Source organism: Photinus pyralis, unplaced genomic scaffold (genome assembly GCF_008802855.1).
Source record: "Photinus pyralis isolate 1611_PpyrPB1 unplaced genomic scaffold, Ppyr1.3 Ppyr1.4_LG1, whole genome shotgun sequence".
Classification (NCBI taxonomy): Eukaryota; Metazoa; Arthropoda; class Insecta; order Coleoptera; family Lampyridae; genus Photinus; species Photinus pyralis.
In genome coordinates, this window is record NW_022170249.1 from 59,909,759 (window position 1) to 59,930,719 (window position 20,961).

General features: G+C 37.3%; 2 protein-coding genes across 2 annotated transcripts; both read left to right on the forward strand.

The window, feature by feature from the left end:
• Positions 1-3,908: 3,908 nt before the first annotated feature.
• Positions 3,909-7,839, forward strand: LOC116164353 (piggyBac transposable element-derived protein 4-like). The gene is made up of 4 exons (XM_031478520.1): positions 3,909-5,179; positions 5,235-6,034; positions 6,914-7,126; positions 7,204-7,839. Exons 1-4 carry the CDS (start codon positions 4,258-4,260, stop codon positions 7,837-7,839), a joined length of 2,571 nt encoding a protein of 856 aa, XP_031334380.1. The 5' UTR covers positions 3,909-4,257.
• An 8,231-nt stretch (positions 7,840-16,070) lies between these two features.
• LOC116164360 lies at positions 16,071-16,712 on the forward strand. Its single transcript, XM_031478531.1, has one exon. It carries the CDS (start codon positions 16,071-16,073, stop codon positions 16,710-16,712), a length of 642 nt encoding a protein of 213 aa, XP_031334391.1.
• Positions 16,713-20,961: the final 4,249 nt, after the last annotated feature.

Genomic DNA, 20,961 nt, shown 5'->3' on the forward strand with positions numbered 1-20,961 from the left:
GAGACTTAATTTAATTACATCGGAAACTACTTCCCGATTCTTGGTTCGCGAAACCGAAGATCTGAAGAAACCGTTACCTCAAAAACAGACTGTAGCATTGAGGAAACGGATTGCGCCGAACGACTGCAACTTTATTATATGAATACGATGCAATTCACTACGAAGAAGACAGAATGAAATTTATGATTGACAAAACTTTTAAGAGGCCTTCCCAGTAAACACACTTATGTCACATAGATGTACCAGCGATATCTTTCAAGTGACGTTGCAGGGACATCATAACTTCACAACGAAACTTGTACCAATGCGCGCAACATGTGGGCCTACATGTAACAGGGTACAAGCCTGTGATGTAACTTAAAACAGACAGAAGACATCAACCAATGACGTTTCGAGAAACACTCTACCCCTAGAGAATTCTACAACTACAGCAGGTATAATAATGTAAACATTCCTTTTGCTTCGTGCTGGAAAAGTAAAAATTGCATAATAGAGAAAAGAGAGTTCAAAGTGAACGCCCTTATAGAAAAAAAACACTGCTTGCCCGTTAATACTGTAGCGAGAACTTTCACTTTCGCTTTCTAAAAAGTGAAACTGAGTTCCGCTTAAAATTATCCCTTTTGTACAGCACTGAAAGTGGGCGGTCCTTTTTACACCAATTATCCGACACGCACATGTGCTACCCATTATAAGTATGGGGTGCGCTGTGGGGTATCACGAACGTAACCCTTCACGGCGACACGGATGTTTAAAAGGGCGGTTCCTATTAGATGTAAGTTAGTTAGTTTTGTTCCTCGTTAGACGCTTGTAAAATCATTTTTGTTGTAAATCAATTGCTATAAGAAAGGTTATTAATTGAATCCGCAATACAAACTATATATATATATATATATACTAGATATAAGCGACTTAGCGTTAAATTTATGTATAATCTGTTACATAATAATATTGATTGTACTTCATTAACTGAAAAGTTTAGATTTAATGTTCCTCGTTTATCCGCAAAGATATGCATCAACGTTTTATCTGCCTATGTGTCGTGCCAACATACTGCGCAGGTCCCCTGTATATCCATTATGTCCTATTTTTGAATTTTTTTTGTTGGGGCAATAAATGTATTATTATTATTAATTATACATTATTAATTTACAGTGTAGATGTTTAGAGATCAAACATTCATTTCTCCAATTCCAGGGTTTACTTCTCCGAAATCCGCCTACAAGAAAAAACAAGTAAAAAGGTTTTCGCCCTAAGGGTAGGAACACGTAGAACGGCGGCGAACCGGCACGCTTATTGCTGGTGCTGACCAGCGCTTATTTTCAGGCGAAGGTCTGTTTTTACGTGGACAAGTAAAAAGCTGGATATAAGCATCAGTTTGTTCAAAACTTTTCGTGGTGAAAGATGTCGTTGGATTCAACTGAAGATGAAATGTTTTTATTAGAAAATGTCCATTTAAAAATTTTACATAGAAGGAAGGTTGGCGTGCATGAAATTAATCGTGCACGGCGAGAATTCGGGGAGTACCACCATCTCTTTCCGCAGCTAAAAATGGACAGTCAGAGATTCTTTAGATACATGAGGATGAAGTTGGACACATTTAATTACATCCTGAGTAAAATAGAAGAAAGTTTATCAAAAAAGTGGTGTAACTGGCCAAACCAACACTCCCAAATACGACTACCAGCGTATTGAAAGCTGGAAAATAATGTATTGAACATTCTTGTTTGCTGGTCAGCGCCGATTGCAAACGCCGACAAGTTCATACAAGCGTTCTTTGTGTACCGTTCCATATCTAAGTATGCTAATATTCACACGCGCTTGTTGGCGCTTGCTCGCCAGCGCCGGCAACACGCGTTCTACGTGTTCCTACCCTAAGGCGAGTAGTAACTTCAGCGCATTTCCATAAATTGATCAATTTCGTTGGAAATGCGCTAAAAACAATACAACTGTATGTTGTATTGGAACAAAAATCAACTCTACTTAGGGTCTAAGTCGAATCTGGGTTCTATGCTGGCAAGAAACTTTCGTGGTCTATTATAGAATTGCGCAAACACCGATGATTGTTTTGACCAACCAGCTAACGAACAGATTCGTAGCTTAGTCCCCTTCTAGCCGCTGCCGAGGTCAAGGCATGCCTAGTGGAGTGTGTCGTAAACACTTTAGTGTCTATTCCTGACGCCTTCAGCGTCTCTCTGGGGATTCCAAATTGCGTCGTATTTTGATCTATTGGGCCATTGGCAGAAGATTCCCTCGCTTTACTAGAGGATCTTTGCCGATGTCAACTGGAGAGATTAGCGAAAAACGTATAATGCCAAACATTGCTTACTATTTAAGAGCATTGAAATAAAGCCAGTAGCTCGTCATCGTATAAGAGCGGTGAGGTTTTAAAGGAACATTCTTTCACATATTCAGTAACTTTTGATAAAAATAAAATCCTTCGTGGTGGCATTTTGCTCATTGTACCAGATTGGTAGGAAAACAGTGGAAAATAGTCAAAAGCAGTTGAAGGCTGGGCAGTCCGCACCAACGCCTATTAAACAAGGTCAGCATAACTCAAGGCCACATAAAATAACTGACGATGTGATAACAAGTGTTATAGAACATATCGAAGAGTTTCCTGCAGAAAGTCCCCTTTATTCCCACCAAAATGCATGAACTATACCTCCTTAAGTGCGGTGAAAAAAAGCTTAGTAATAAATATTTGGTTAAACTTTCTATGTATCGCCAAATTTTTTTAACAAAATTTAATTTGTCATTTGGATATTCTAACAGTGACACATGTAGTGCGTGTGATTCTGGGAAAGACACTATAGAGCATAAAGAAAACTATACCATTGCCTTTAACTGCCAAAAGGCTGATAGACAAATTCCACTTTGTTTAACGATGGACCTACAACAGACCATGCCTTTGCTCAAGTTGTCCACATCAAAGGCCTTTTATTTACGTCAAATGTGGCTCTACAATTTTGGCGTACATTGTATCACTAGTTGGGGACCAAAATCTTATTTTTTTTACTTGGATCAGCCAATAGAGGAAGCAATGAAATTGCAAGTTGCCATTTTCAGTGTTGCAAACTTTTAAAGGTACCTACCTGATTATATGGTCGGATTCATGCGCAGGGCAAAACAAAAATTTTGTGATCGTTGAGCCCCATCAGTACATGATTTTAAGCAAATGTTCCAAATAGTAGATCATAAATTCCCTGAACTCGGACACAGTGATCGGTGTCGAATCAGGATCGGGTTGCTTATCGAATCACCTGTTGCATCGCTCCAGTGGGAACCGCGCCTTACAAGGATTTTACCCACCTACTCAGAGATTGGGCAGACACGCGTCGGAAGGGGGTATTCTCCACGAAATGAAAAGGAAGGCGCAGTCTGTTGGTCGAAGATCTCTAGTTCTCTGTAGGTAACAACCTAAAGTGGTTGCTGCACATAAATTTATCTTTGAAAAAGAGGAGCAATATCACCGGTTGATTCCTGTTAAAACCAGAAGTTTTAATTGTATCAGATATGAAAATGTTTTAAAACCATCCAAGTTTTTTACTATATTAATTCTGTGGCTTGGTTCTAAAACCACCAATGTCATTATTTTTATAAAACGGCTTATGTCCACTAAAGTAATTGCTGAAAGGTAATACTTTTTACACAAAAACGGCCAATGAAACTGAAAACGAAGATCCAACTCGAAATGAACCAACCAAACTCCCAACTCTACTGCACCGGAACGTTTTCATCGCGGTCCGGCAATCTGGCCTGAGCACATGGCTGGCGAGTTTCGAGACTACATTTTAGCAAACAAACCGAATCCAATTTTTGGCGATATAGAAGCCCCTCAAATAAAAGATGGACCACGGAATCGCTCTTTTAACCTTCATAATACCGAGCGGGGTACAAATGTACCCCACGCGCACCTTATGAGCTATAAGTCTGCAAATAATTTTTTCTGCTATTTCTCCGGCCTCCTATCTATTATCTATGATAATATATATGTACCTAAAAAAGTGCGCGTAGTTTCCTTCTATGAGTCCGTAATTATAATGAATTTTTGTTGCTGGGGTACAAATATACCCCGCTTGGTACTTAAAGCATGTGTTTTATTGCGCCGGCGTGAAATACCGCCCTAAGTACGTCGAATTACTGAAACGATGTGCAGTCAGTTCACTGCGTGTTTGTGCGTCTATTGTAAGAGAAATAACCGTTTTATTTTATAATAGTGTCAGATTTATAATAGTGTGAGATTTGATATTCCTGAAAATGAGTGAAAAACCTAAATTTCGTAATGAAAACAAACTTACCGATGACGAGTTGCTTCGAATATTAGAGACAGAGGAATTTGATTACTACTTTGAAAACGATTTAGCCTTGGAAGGTGCTGCAAGTGATATAGAAGAGACTGATGTTGTGGATGAAAATGATGAAGTCGATGACCTCTTGCTCATTGGTGATAATGAAGTGGATCTGGTAAGCGAATCTGTTTCTGAGGGCGGCGAGAATTTACGTTATATAGCGAAGGACGGTTCCGAATGGGCTAAAATACCGTACGTTACGAGAGTAAAAAGGGCAAAACATAACATACAAAAATTGCCATCGGGTCTAACACAATACAGTTCGAAATTTACATCTATAAAGGAGGCGTTTGATCTATTCTTCTCTGAAGATGTAATAAATATAATCTTGAGAGAAACTAACAGAAAAGCCGAATTTGTGTATTCCAAAAAAAACAAAGCGTTTGTTCCAATAGTAAAAGAAGAGATGGACGCTTTTCTTGGTCTTCTTATAAATTTTGGAGCTGTTCATGGTAACAAGGAACCAGTTTATGTTTTATGGAGTCAAGACCCAGTTTTGTGTCGTCCAATAGTATCAGCTTCGTTGTCTCGCAACAGATTTCAGCAAATAATGAGTTTTTTGAGATTTGATAATTTTGAAACTCGCGAAGAACGAAAAACTGTTGACAAATTGGCACCAATACGGGATATATTCGATATATTTGTATCGAATTGTAAAAAATCTTTCAATCCGAACGGTCATTTATGTGTTGACGAACAGCTAGTTCCATTCCGAGGAAAGGCTCCATTCAGGGTTTACATGAAGAGTAAACCCGACAAATATGGGATCAAAATTTGGGCTCTTGCGGACTGTGAAACTGCCTACACAGTAAATATGCAGGTTTACCTAGGTAACACTTTTCTTATAAAAATCTGTTGGTGTTTTTACATTTTGTTTTTTTTTAGGAAAAATTGGTAACAAACCAGAAAAGGGTCAAGGTCAGAGGGTGGTCTTGGATATGGTAAGCCATTTAGGACAGGGATATGGAATTACTACTGACAATTTCTTTACCAGTATTGAACTGGCAGATAAATTGTTACAGAGGAACCTAACACTATGTGGAACTTTACGGCGAAATAAGCCATATATACCTAGCGAGTTACTTCCCGCCAGGTACAAAAAAGATTTTTCAAGTATGTTTGCCTTCATGAAAGACAAAACACTGGTCTCGTACGTTCCAAAGAGAAACTCCGCTGTCGTTCTTTTGTCAACTGAACATCGAGACGACAAAATAAGTGGTGCTGATAATGATTATAAGCCTGATATAATACTACATTATAATAAAACCAAAGGAGCTGTAGACACGACTGACAAACTTGCTAAAGAATACGCCACCCAAAGGAAGACCAACCGGTGGCCTATGGCAATTTTCTTCCATTTGCTGGATATTGCAGCTATCAATGCTTACAAACTGTGGATTCATGCTAACCCAGAGTGGAAAAAAGGTCGTTTAGATAAAAGAAGAATGTTTTTATTGGAACTAGGTCATCAATTAGTAAGAAATAATATTATTTGCCGCTATAATAAGGATCGTTCATTGCACGAAAAAATTAAGCAAAATATGGTAACCGTTTTACCTGAACTGAAAACAGATAAGGAAAATAGAGAGCAGGTTCCAAATCAGAAAAAAAGTGGCCGATGTCACCTATGTCCGAGGAATGCTGATAAAAAGTCTAGAAAACATTGCGTCCAGTGTTCAAAATTCGTATGTGCCGAACATTCTAACATTACAACAATTTGTAATTCATGCAATAAATAAATTTATAGTTAAAAATTAATCAAACATGTACTTTTTTGTCTGCCCTTTATTTAAACAATAAATGTTTAGAGCTCCTGATACAAAAAAGGGGTGGGGTATATTTGTACCCCGCTTGGTATCTAATGAAAGTTTTTTACCATGGTATTACGAAGGTTAAAGTGAGGTTACTTTTACAGAGAGATGTCGAATGGGGAAAAAGTGAAACGCGAATGGCTGGTCTACAGTGCGACTACAGGTAGTGTGTATTGCTACGTGTGCAAACTTTTTTCAAAAACGAAAACAGCGATTTGTGACCAAGGGTTGAAGGATTGGAAAAACATAAAAGCACGGCTGTCTGACTATGAGAGTTCTTCCTCGCACAGGGATGCTATGTGCACAGCTCTAACCTGTTCAAAAGTGCAAGGCCGCATTGACTCCCAGATTGCCACTCAAATTGAAGCGGAAAGACAATACTGGAGAGATGTACTTAAACGAATTGTTGCCACAGTTAAATTCGTAGCAAGTCGTGGGTTAGCGTTTAGAGGAAACAGTGAACAGTTTCATGCTGCAAACAACGGAAATTATCTGGGATGTCTTGAGTTACTTAGCGAGTTCGACCCATTCCTGGCGAACCACTTGGAAAAATACGGAAACGCAGGAAAAGGTGTTGCGAGTTACTTATGAAGAACAAAATGCGAAGAATTCATTCAAGCAATGGCACAACAAGTTAAAACCCACATCAAGAAAGAAATGAAGGAGGTAAAATCTTATGCGATTATCGTTGACTTTACACCTGATATCTCTCATGTGGTTCAACTAACGCTCGTTTTTCGTTACGTCACACAGGAAGGCAATCCTGTTGAGAGATTCGTTGGGTTTAAACCGCTACGTGGCCATTTGAGTGCTGACATCGAGGAAGATGTTTTGGAAGCATTAAAAGACATGGAACTCGATATCAAAAACTGTCGCGGCCAAAGCTACGATAATGCAGCGAACATGTCAGGGCGTTACAAGGGTCTCCAGGCGAGGATTAGAGAACACACAGATGAAGAATTCTACGTTACTCCCTTAACTTGGTTCTGAATGCAGCAGCGGAGTCCTGCAGGGTTTCAACAACATTTTTTGAACTGGTGCAGAAGTTCTACACATTCTTTTCCGCGTCCACTGCAAGGTGGAACATTCTGGAACAAGCGTTTTCTGAAAAGAAGAAGTCCTTCACGCTGAAACGATTGTCAGACACACGTTGGTCTGCCAGGGCTGATGCACCTGCCACCCTGATGAGGGGATACGCAGAAATTATCACTGCTCTGAGACGTGTCGGGTCCGATAAATCTCAGAAACCGACAACAAAGATAGAAGCCAACGCAATCGCGAATAATTTGGAGAAATGGGAAACTGCGATGTTGACCGCCATGTGGAACCGTTTTTTGAATCACTCCAATCTCACCTCCAAGTCGTTGCAAAACCCATCTATAAGCCTAGGCAATTCTCTAGAACTATACCAAGGTTACCAAGAACTGAACGACCATTTTTGTCGAGATTTTTGTGTGCTCTTCGATTGCCATGGAATGAGTCTACGTGAAATTAGAAACGCTGCGACAAAACTGAGAAGTGTTAATAAGAACGATTTGGATGAAGGCTTCGAAGAGGAACTTCTGCATTACTTGCAGTTTGCTTCGGGAAAAGATATCAAGAGCCCAATCGAAATGTACAAGTACTTGAAAGAAAGCGCACCTTTCCAAATGTATGCATTTTATTGCGCGTGTACTTAACTCTGCCATCCACCAACGCTAGTGGCGAGCGTTCGTTCTCAGCGCTAAAAAGGGTGAAAAATTACCTTCGCAACACAATGGGAGAGACTCTGTTAAGTGCCCTGTCGATTTTGGCAATCGAGAGTGAACTTACCAAGAAAATTTCCTTTGAGGAGACAATCCATGACTTCTCCCTTTTAAAGTCAAGGAAACACATTATGTAAATGTTTGTAACGTTTATAAGTAAAACTTCATTTTGCTAATTCGTCGCATCGTCGCGTACGGACGTGTTTTCGAGCGCTCTTTCTGTGCTATTTGCTTTATTCTGATAATAGAAAATTGTTCTTAGAATCCGTTATTGCCGATTTGAGTATACGCATAGCCCTTTTGGGTCGCGAACCTTATCCAGTGAGCCGTATATACCGGCTCGTGATATCGTGACATTGTGTGAGCAATTGGAGTCCCTTATTTCTAATTCGCATCAGAGCAAAATTGAGCAGGAGTCTCTTATTAACGAGTCTGTCGAACGCTGTACACGCCCAACTAACGTAATTATTTATAACGTCCCAGAATCTAATAGTCAGGATGATTGTTATGCAGTCAATGACATCCTCGAAGTCATTGATGCATCATTAATAGTTTCACCCGGCAGCGTTTCTAGAGTTGGAATCTCAAAAAACGGTCTTTCTCGACTATTAAAAGTCAAATTACAAAATGTTGAAGCGGCCCGAGAATACCACTTGCGTTCCAAAAGTAGCTCAATGCTAAATTTCTTACCTTACCTTAGTTCTGTTACACAATAATACACATCAAAGGGAAATAGAAATTAAATAACAAATTTATCTTTATTAATATAAAACCAAAATAAGTACTTGAAATGTGTACTATGTATCGTACTATATATTTCTTCCCAACGTAAAAGAACCGGCTATTAATTCAATTAAATAATTCGAAAGTTCAAGATAAAATTATTGAAAGCAAACTCAAGGAGTCAGCACGCAACAAAGTTTACTGGCTAACGTGATACTTAAATGTTAGCCCAAAGTGACTTTTGACTGCAAAATAAAAATGGGACGTGCATAGGTAAAAAGGCCTTTCGTATTATGCGACGCTACCTGTAATTCAACTACTGACTATTGAACGCAACCCAAATATTTGTTGTGGACGGGACTTTACAACACTGTTACAAACTTTGACTTCGTTGTGAGTGTAAATGCAAGTCTAGCAAAGTGCAACGGTTCTAATGTGGTTGCTGGTTGTTATTCCGTACGATACAGTAAGCAATTAATATATGTAATTTAGTTGACTGCTTTTCTTCATTGGTAGATATTAAACTTGGAGAAAAACCACTAACCTTGCTGGGGTGTGGAAAATCCCCCCAAATTCCCAGATGTCGATAGAACGTCGCAAACGGTAAGAAGTTATGAAATTCGTTGTCTCCTTTTTACTTGATGACGAGCGGCTAATTAATTATCACGCAGGAATGCCGAGACAAATCTTGCAGGTCTTCGGCAAGAACGGCAAGTTCAAAGTGTTAGGTAATTACCAGAAAGTAATTATAAGAAAGTAATTACAAGGATTACTTGGAGCTAAAAAAAATAAGAAGCACTTACACTCTGGAAAAGAAGAATTAAATGGGTTTTCTTTACCTCAGATGTTCGGAGCTCTCTTAATCAAAAGATAGTCAGCATGTGGTGCTCAAAACCACCATAAAAAGGTGAAAAACTTGTAAACTTCCAAAACCAAAATCGTTTACTTATTATTTTAGTTGTCGGCTTCTGTACAAAACACCCTCCAAGGGCTAATAAAAAATAAAAATAAAAATAAAAAAATAAAATGATAGCACGTATGTAAGAATGTATGGCACAGATAAATTTTCAGGGCCGAGGTTGAAATTAGCATAAATGCGACAGTTCTTACTGTTCATTAGATGTTAACTCATTCTTGCCTAAATATGCAACACACAATACCTCAAAGTGTTAGGGGAAATTAACGAAATCTAAAAAAAATAGGCAAAAAGGAAATCTGCACGTAACAAGGTGCAATGCATATTGCAAATTTCAATTGTCGTTGATTACAATTTTACTACGTAATTCATGTGGAACATCAGTCAAGGCACTCGTCTTTAAACAAAGTGCCAACAAATTCGCGTGGCTATCAGACCGTTCTGTTACTCCGTGAACGATAATATGGTTTGCATTCAAGACTGCTTCGCCCTCAACAACGCAACGTGAATCCGCATTTGCTTCTAAGAATTTGAAAATGGTTCCCAGTGATAACATAGGTGGCAAACAATTAGTTACCTTAAAAAATAAACTAAATATACAGGGTCATTCTTGACGAGCGTCAGTTAGAAACATATGGAAAACCTTTGAAAATTAAGCTAAACTGATAAGCCCTTGGTTTTGGCACATGATGAATTGAACTAAAATATTTTCAAAATGGCGCCACTTCCGGAAATACCGGAAGTAGCCATCAACTTTGTTATTTTAAATAGGGACCCCCTATTTTTTCTACATTTTCGGATTCTACGTCGAATTTGGACTACAACGATACCCCATAGTTGACCCTTTGCTCCAAGGGCTTCGCCGATATTCAAGTTTTTGTGTCAAAAATTGAATTTGCAGGGATAACTTTAAAAATTTATTATTCGAAAACGGTGAGAGATATTGCAAAATAGTTTTCAATGCTTTATTAAGGAAAGATCGAATTTTCTTATGGTATGCGTAAGAGTCTAAAAAAGTGAGACTACGTCACTTTTTCAAAGCTCTCAACTTTTACACTTTTAAATATACATAACTCCATTTTTTCAAATGGCACCCCCCATTTTGTTCTTAAGCCTTGTTTTCCTTTTTCCCAGACCTTTAATTTGATGCAAAATGTCAAAAGCTGCTCCAGACGGTTTCCGAGATATTCCATGTTTTAGTTACTTCTTGTGGAAAGTTGATAAAAAAATTAAGTCGCTTGATGTTATTCTTTTGTTTTTATTATGATAATGTTTAAACGTCAAATTTTTGCCGCTTGAACTTATACTTCTCGTCAATAATGGCTCGTTTGGGTTACACTAATGAAGATTTTTTGAATTTAATATTAATACACGGTGAATGTAATCGAATAGCTGTCGCAAATTACTACAAAATTTCAGGAATAGCGATATCTTTCAAACAAAAATACAAAAAAGGAAGCCTGTGGTAGACTCTGAAGAACAAGAAATAACTGTACTGGCGTATTTTGCTGCAAATCCAACTGCATCGCTCAATGATATCCAACGAGAAATTGAGAAGTATAAGTTCAAGCAGCGAAAATTTGACGTTTAAACATTATCATAATAAAAACAAAAGAATAACATCAAGCGACTTAATTTTTTTATCAACTTTCCACAAGAAGTAACTAAAACATGGAATATCTCGGAAACCGTTTGGAGCAGCTTTTGACATTTTGCATCAAATTAAATGTCTGGGAAAAAGGAAAACAAGGGTGAAAAACAAAATGGGGGATGCCATTTGAAAAAATGGAGTTACGGATATTTAAAAGTTTAAAAGTTGAGAGCTTTGAAAAAGTGACGTAGTCTCACTTTTTTAGACTGTTACGCATACCATAAGAAAATTCGATCTTTCTTTAATAAATCAGTGAAAACTGTGTTGCAATATCTCTCACCGTTTTCGAATAATAAATTTTTAAAATGACCCCTGCAAATTCAATTTTTGACATAAAAACTTGAATATCGACGAAGCCCTTGGAGCAAAGGGTCAACTATGGGGTATCGTTGTACTCCAAATTCGACGTAGAATCCGAAAATGTAGAAAAAATAGGGGATCCCTATTTAAAATAACAAAGTTGATGGCTACTTCCGGTATTTCCGGAAGTGGCGCCATTTTGAAAATATTTTAGTTCAATTCATCATGTGCCAAAACCCTTAAACGGCTTATCAGTTTATTTTCATTTTCAAAGGTTTTCCATATCTTTCTAACTGACGCTCGTCAAGAATGACCCTGTATATGAAGTATGGAGATCTTCCTGATTTACCACCCTACAAGCCACCAAAGGTGTCGCCAAGACAACCTACTAAGCTATTCTACACTTAAATTCACTAAGTACCTACTAAATATCTTGTAAGCAAAATTAACGCAATTATTGTAACGTATTCACAAATCGAAACAAATCCACGCCAAGAGCTAGCACTTGTAAGCAACCGGTTGCATTCAATGAGTTCTAAAGGCCTAAAGGTATAGTTTAGACTTATAGCGGCCATTATTGTTTTGTTCGGTGGCGCCCCCATCGGTAATATTTTTCGCCTATAGCGACTGTTGTCCTGGCCAAAACAAGAACATTCTAATATCAGTAATGTTACTAACTATTGTACGAGAATTTAGCCTTGAAGGGAGAGAGGTAACCATAAATTTTTAGTGCCTGGACGTACACATATGGAATCAGATACCATTCATGCTACCATAGAAAAAACAAAAAACTACACGACTGCAAATGTCTATATACCAAGAGGTATATGTCTACTTATCACCATTACATGACCGTCACATACAACGTGTTCGTAGAAGTTTTAATGTATTTGTTATAAATTTTTAAATGCAATTTATTTACTTCATGTCTCTTTGATAATTAATAATTGTGATGACTTTTAAAGTCCCAATTGTGACTCTCTAACTCCTGACAAAGTTTTTCATCTGTAATTTCAATCAAACTTTGTGTTTTCATGTACTTGCAGGAGGCACGGATGATGGCGTAACCCGAAAGCGCCCTGCTTTGATGTCAATAAAAACTTTTGCACGTCATACAACAATTTTATCTGCTCGTATATACCAAGAGACTGGGCAAATTTGATTCGAATGGTGCCAAAGAATTCACCAATCAAGGTTGTAGAGGTTCAGCCGAGTCAGTTTCTACAGTTCAAAGATTTACTCAATGGAGTATATCGAAGAAACAGATGAATACCACCCGGACGACTACGATGAAGACGTTGCAGCGAATGTTTTGTAATCCAATTTTTATTTTAATTTTTTCTTAATAACGTTAGTTCTTGCAATTTCGCATTAGCTGTGGTTTCACTGCGTCCCCAACTAACCATTCAAATTAAATAAAGGCCTAAGTCAGTTAAAACTAATGTTATTGGTTTTCGTAAAACGGCCAAAGTCACATCCAAGTTCTTATTTGCCAAAATAAAAATTTGAAAATACCTAAAAATAAAAGATATAATTATATTTTAATAAATAAAATAACAAATTTCAGTATAATTTTACAATTTAGAAAAAAACATAATGTTGAAGGAAACACTAAAACTTTAAACGACATTTACTCAAAACAAGCATTTTTGACTTTGGACCTTTTAGAACCAAGCCACGGAATTAATCTGATTGCGGGGAAGGTCTGCATCCTGTGTGCAGTAATAAGAGCAAGCAACAGAGAGAGCAACAGCAAGTTTAAGGGACAATTTTTCTAAAGAAAGACTTTCGTTAGGGAACCACCCAGACAAAATATGAAGTACTACGGAAGGGTCCCATAAAGATTGGTAAACGTTTTATTTTTATACAACATCCGAAGCGTAAGCACGAAATAAGAAAAGTGACATGCTCCCTCCTCGTGGCGTCATTATACGGCGAGATGCTATACTACAACGTAGTCAATTAAACTGTTTTCTGCTTTGCACAAAACTAATGAGCAGTTTTCTGCTTTAAAATATTCGTGAGTTAAGTAAAGATAGGAAACTATACAGGTTTTCAGATTGACCGTCTGAAGAAGGAAACGATAGTATAATTGGAATTTTTATTCTGTGTGGTGTCTGGTTCAACAAATAAACAAACAATACCTTAATTTAAAATTACAATAAATTATTTGAATTATTGTATAGATTGAAGAGATTACAATTCTCAAACGTATAATTGAACAGAATTTCAATTATTTAGACCGTTTTAGGCTCTGGCCTGTGGTCTAATTTGGTGAAATATTACAACTAATAAATGAATTTGAATAACATAAAATGTAAGTGTAAAATATACAATACCTTCATTACTTTGAAACGCTAAAGTGTGAAGTTCAAACGAAGGGTGTTGACATTATGACAAGAAGCAGCTTTGTATCCGCTTCTTGCATACTCGACAACGAAAATCGAATTTTAATTTCGCAACAATATTAACATGACGGAGAATTTAATGAGTAAATAGTACCTACATATAAATCATATTGCTATTTATTTGTCATATTCACAAGGAAAAATTACTAGTGAAAGTAGTACACACGCCCAATCTAGATAACAGCCCGCGCTAAAGTTAATTAACTGATTAAAGGTGCGTTCTCTAGAAAAGACAAATACCAACGCAACCTATATTTTTATTGAGTTCAGATTTAGGTCATATACTTTGGGGAAAATATTAAATGCGTGTGTCGACGTGACAGTTCTATTACTTAAGTTTGCACAAATAAAGGAGAAGCATAAAATGAAGTTGGCGGCACTCCATTTGTTTGTACTTTCTCAAATCAGAAATCTCCATTCAGTGTTAAGGATAATTTTCAATTAAAACAAAATAAGTGGTCGACTTTAACAATCATATTACACGGAAAGTTCCTTCACTAACTACGGTTTCATTTAGAATTAATCGTGTACGGTAGTTGAAGAATACTATGACACTTGCCACTTACAAAATTAGAAAAACTTTAACTGAAACTGACTTATGAACAACCACGATCTGATCGAAAAAACTATATTATATATATATATAATATATATATATATATATATATATATATATATATGTTGTTTGAAGATTTTCAAGATTATAAGGTATAAGGCTATCAGCAAGCAACTATCAACACAGCGGATACCATGGCGTAACGTATGTTGGGTGTGTTACGTGAGAGAACAGCCAACAATGATTTTGTATAAAACGAACTTTAATGATGAAAACTTGTGTGTGTTGATGTAGTGGTATTATTACGCAAACGTGGCCGTCCTGAAACAACGTTGATGAAACCAGAATTTGCTTATGACTCACAAGAGGAAATCAGTGTTCCAAAATTTAACAACCTAATAGTAATGTGCAAGGATGGAACTATTCCTAAAGCCTACCATAATTTTTACAAGAACCTGAAGCCTGGAGAAGATGTTGAAGATAGACTACCTAAACCAGCTGCAGACGAAGACTCGGAAAGCGATGAAGATTAGTAGTTATACTGTCTCACCTTTGTAATACACAAAATTGTACTAATAAATCATTGATAAAAATCGAACGTGATTTTTTAATAAGGATTATTATGTGCCATATTTCACCAAACATACAACAGCAAAACAACCAATATTGGCCGTATATTTTGATTTTTTACAAAAATGCTTATTTGGTATTCCAAGAACTTTTAATGGAAGAACGTAACCCAAAGATTACGACTGTTAAGCATAACCTCTATTTATAGTGCGACAGCAAAAACATATTTGTTGGTTTTCTCAAAATGTACTTTTTGCACATAGGGGAGCACGTTGTACCTTGGACCAGTCTACCTATCTAGTATGTGCTGCAACCTGGCGGACTCCGAGTGAACATAGATCACCACTGTAGTCAAGCCAGTGCACATGTTGAGTTCTGCAGCTGTCAGTTTGTGTTTTTGGTTTTGCTTAGCAAAAGTGGTTTTTTGGTAGTGAAAGTAAAGCTTTCGTCTTTTGTTTGAGTGTCCGTACTTCCGGCTAGCAGTTCTAATAACTGGCTACGTTGGTAACCCATTGTTTGGTGAGTAAAATGCCCACTTTGTTTTGAAAATTGTTTAGGTATTTACTCGTAGGCGGCCATTTTTGTTTAAAACGAGACCATCGTGTACCTTGGATACAAACGTCATCCTGTACCTGACGTTGTAACACATGTGTTTTACTTGTGTTACAGGAGTATGGAGGGAAATGCCGCGAAGCAAAGAAGGAAAGAAAAGAGCTCCAATAGATGAAGTTTCATTGAAAAAGGCCATTGAGGCTGTAACCTCAAATGATCCACTTAAGAAAATGTCCTATAGAGAGGCAACAAAAGTGTTTGGTTATAAGTAAAACTACCCTACTAAGACATGTAAATAAATTTAAAAATGCCGATAATGCCGATGAATACCACTATTCACCTAACGTTGCAGTAAAGCAGGTATTTACAGAAGAAGAAGAAAAAGGCCTAGTAACCTATATTAAAAATGTTGCCCACATGCAGTACGGATTGACCAAAAAAGGTGTGAGGCTCCTAGCTTTCAAGTATGCCAGGGACAATGAGAAAAAAATGCCTACCACTTGGAATGAGGAAGAAATTGCTAGGGAAGAATGGATGCGAGGGTTTTTAAAGAGGCACAGCGATTTGTCAGTTCGTAAACCGGAGGCGACAAGCTTGAGTCGCATGACTAGTTTCAACAGGAGCAATGTTGGGCTTTTCTTTAATCATATTAAAGAAGTTCACAGAAAATATGGTCCTATCGCACCTGATAAAATTTGGAACTTAGACGAAACGGGTCTCAGCACAGTCCAAGGCCAATCTAAAATAATTGCCCCAAAGGGGGTAAAACAGATAGGAAGTGCTACGTCGGCTGAAAGAGGGTCTTTAGTAACAATGATCGCTGCTGTAAATGCAGTTGGCAATTCGTTGCCCCCTATGTTGATATTTCCCCGTGTACATTTCAAAGATAGGATGCTCTTTGGGGGACCAGCAGGATCTATTGGGGCCGCCAATCCTTCTGGATGGTCCAATGAAGCGACATTCATTAAATTTTTGGACCACTCTTTGAACACTGTCAAGAGCTCAAAGGATGATCGTGTCTTGCTCATTCTAGACAACCACGAAACCCACCTTTCTCCGGAGGTCCTTGACAAGGCATCTAATGCAGGCATTGTGGTGGTTACTTTCCCCCCGCATACTTCACACAGCTAGGCTACAGCCTTTAGACCTTTCTGTTTACGGACCACTTAAGACTTACTACAATCAAGCTGTTGAGGCCTGGCTGCTTAATAACAAGGGTAAGACCTTTGATATATATAGCGGAAGGCCTAGGCACAGATCCAAGAGCATTCACTCCAAGTAATGTGATGTCTGGATTCAAGAAATCTGGAATATATCCATTTGATGAAGCAGTTTTTACTGACGAAGATTTCCTGTGCTCTTATGTCACTGACAGACCTATGGATACTTCAAGCTCAGTCCCTGCGCTCTTTTTAAACGTTGAACCGTCAAACTCAGGAACTGCTTCTTGTTCAATCTTAGATCCTGGACCATCTACTTCATCAGCAATCGTTTCTTATCCTCCGCTATCAAGCACATCTTCAGTTACCGAGCCCTTTGATCCTAAGTCTTCATCTGAATCTGTAATTACAACACCAAATACGCCACGTAACACAGCACCAAAACCATGCTTTACCCCTGAAGAGGTTCAACCTTATCCCAAGGCTGAGCACCGTAAGAAGAAGAGACAAGGTAGACAACCAGGAAGAACCATGATTGCTACTGACACGCCTGAGAAGAACATAATTAAAGAACAAAAGACCAAAAGAGATAAGAAAAAAGGAACTGTGACCGAAAGAAAACCCTCTTCAAAAGACCTGGGAACTTTATTTGAGATAACAGAAAAAAATAAAACTGACAAACATAACAAGAAAAATCAAGGTAAGAAGATGAAGCTAATCAAACAGGATTCAAGTTCTTCCTCTGATTCAATATATATATATTATTATTATGGCCCTTAATACTTTTATCTTTATTTTCGGGTCTAAATTAACCTTGGGTCTCTTTGGGTTTTGTATCTGTGCACCTGTATCAGGGTCTATGTGCTTCGTGCTGACTTTCCTTTTCTGCGATGTTGAGGGTTGTTCTGTGTCCATGACGATGAGATTTAATAAGAGGTTTACAATTGTAACTTTGTGACCAAGAAATCTTTCTGAATCAAGGACTGGTTGATACTTGAATATACTTGATACCTTGTTTCCACTGATAATGAGGACAGCGATGAAGAAGAATGCCTGTATTGTTGTTCATCTAAGTTGAGCGATAGAGGTGGAGAGAAGTGGTGTGAATGCACTTCATGTGGCCGTTGGGTGCACTATTTGTGCGCCGGAATTGAAGGGAAAGAATGGAAAATGTATTTATGCGACTTTTGTGGAAAAAGGAAAAAATAGACTTTTATGTATCTGATTAATAAGCGATAAAACCATGTTTTCTGTATAATTACATAAATTTATTTTCTAGGAAATAAACAGGGTTACAGTTAAAAAGTTCATTTATTTACCCTTAGACTAAGAGTTTTGTATTAACCCCTTTATTTTACCTGGTCCAAGGTACAAAAGTTATACAAAATATATAGTTTAACGATATCTTATGTTGTTCTGGAAGGTTTAAAGTGTAGCTGGATACTGTTTAAGTATTATGATTTCTAAAAACTTTGGCGTATATATATATATATATTATATATATATATATATATATATATATATATATAATTTTCACTAGCGAGCTCAGACCGGTTTAATTTAAAGCAAAGAATTACGCAAACTTTCAGTTGTACAAAACTAACATTATAAACTTGACAATAAGAAAAAGAAACAAGACACAGACAAACTAAACAACTACTTACAGATACAAGGGTATTGTTGTTTTCGACATATGTTGATTTCTCATTTTTGTTTAACCGGTTCTGTCACAAAGCTTAAAGGTATCTGCCCACTACACCGTACCGTATCATGACCGTAATAGGAACGTATCAGGCACGGAAAATATACGGTCTAGGACATTTTGGCGCCGAGACACTTCGGCACAGGAACATCTTGGCGCCGAGCCGCTTTGTGAGGGAGACATTTAGGCGGCGTGAATGTTTAGCACTCGGTATTGCCCAGTGTGCACATGAAGATTATTCCTACGCTACTGGTTGAAAATGTACAAAACATTTTCCATTTGGACTTTCTTTTACTTTCATAATCATAGAACTAAAGGTACGGACACACATGCTCGAAAAAAGCATGCTTGTTAGCATGCCTGAAACAAGCGTGCTCTTCTGCTATTCACATTTGCTAGCAACAAACATGCTTGCTTTAAGCATACTTCCAAAAAGCGTGTTGAAAAGTAAACCACTAGCCACACCACACCTGCTAGTTGAAGCTGCTGAAGTTGACAATGCCCATTTCACCAAACTTAAAATTGTTGTAACCATATTTTTGTGCTATTTATTGCTGATAAACAAAAATTTTGTGCTTTTGAATTTACCGAGTTATTCGAAAAAACAGATGGGTACGGCCAACTTCACTAAGCGATACCCACGTAATAATTTCGAAAAACTTATACTAATTAATTTTGTGCTATTTATTGCCGATAAACAAAAATTTTGTGCTTTTGTTTACTGAGTTATTCGAAAAAACAGATAGGTACGGCCAACTTTACTTAGCGTTACCCAAGTAATGATTTGGTTATTTATTGGCGATTATTACATAATGTTCTGCTATAATCTTGGTTACAATACTGAGTGAGCAACTATTACTTGTATAATCAAGAAAGTACGAACGACTAGCCGCATGCTGCCATAACCAACGATTTGTTTTGGTTTGTGGTACCACATCATTTAGTAGTAGAGTACTTACATCTTCGTTAAAAAAAGATTTTTGGTTCCAAAAAAGTGGTGATAACGGATACAGATCTATGCGACGACAGAAAAAAATGCACAAAGAAACTGTAGTAAACGTTCAGGTGACAGCATATCCTAATCGAAAGTGTTTGTTGACAAGCTCATACAGATTAGATCTTTTATATGTGTACTACATCGTCATAGCTGTTTTTTCAACAACTTTACTATTCAACACTACGTCGATGTCATCGTCACGTCTTTATGTAGCACACATATTATCGGAAAGGGTTGAAGTTCGGAATTTGGTACAATGCTACAGGCCGTGTGCCGTTGAAGATTTTTCGTAATCCCATTGAAAATTTTTAATAGAGCTGGAAAAACGAGGAAACTATTACGAAATATCATATTCGTATATAAAATATTTATTCATAGGAAATAATTTCTCTTATAGATGATACCACAATTTATTAACTAAATTCCAGGTAAGTGAAGTTTTCTGTGACTAGTGGTTTTAGTTGATTACCATTTGTGGTTTAGTTGCTATACTTACTTCACAGTGTTAATTTGTCGTTTTCGGTTATATCATTATTCATCATTACTACTTGGATTCGCGTAATCCATATCGCTCTTTTCTAATTGTTTTTTAGAATGTTCGCGTAGTGCTATAGTATATAAAGATTTGGTTGAGCACTCCAACCCATACTCTTTTATTAGACGAACCCATTCCTTAGAAGATGGTGGCAATATTTTTCCAGATTTAAGAAGCAGGTTCATATTGCACTTCAGTGCTTCAAATATCTTCAACGTTTGTTGTTTTTGTGGTCGACCAGCCATTGTGAAACTCCCACTGAAATTGCAATATGTTTATTAAAGGAAGTATAGCACCGTGCAAAGAGCGGAGAGAAAATAGGGCGTTGTCATTCAAAAAAAATTAAGTTTCTGAATATTTGAGATAACGAATTTCACTGCCAATTTCTGAACACTCCGTAATAAGAGTTTTAACAAGTTCTTTAATATTTGATAAGCTATAGGTCTTTTAAATCCTCAATACAATTGGTCTTTTTCTTTGAAGAGTTGCTACTACTAAAAAACAAAAGCGCAGGATAATAGTATATTATATTATGAGGAGCTAAAGTGTTACTTTTTATGGCGAGTCAGTGTTTGATGGCCGAGCGAAGCGAGCCATAAGAAGTTACTTTAGCTCCGCATAATATATGCTATTTTTTCTTCAAACGTGAGAACAACGCCCAAATAATGATTTTCAAATCGGAAGAAATATTAACACGATCGTTATAGGTAGCCATGAGCGCGTCGGCCGTGGTGGCTATAACAATTGCAATAGTTAGCCATTATTAGTTTTGACGTTTTAATTGTGGACGAGTTTTTTTGTGGGTAAGTATCTTCAATTTTTAGAAAATTACGACCTTAGTAATTTCTGTAATTCCTTTAGAGATTATGGATTCATATTGCACGCCACCTGACGTGGAGGAAGTTGCTTTAGCGGCGGTCGAAAATTTACTTCCGACAAAGTCAAAGGACATCTACGATAAAGCTTGTAGGAAATTTATTGATTGG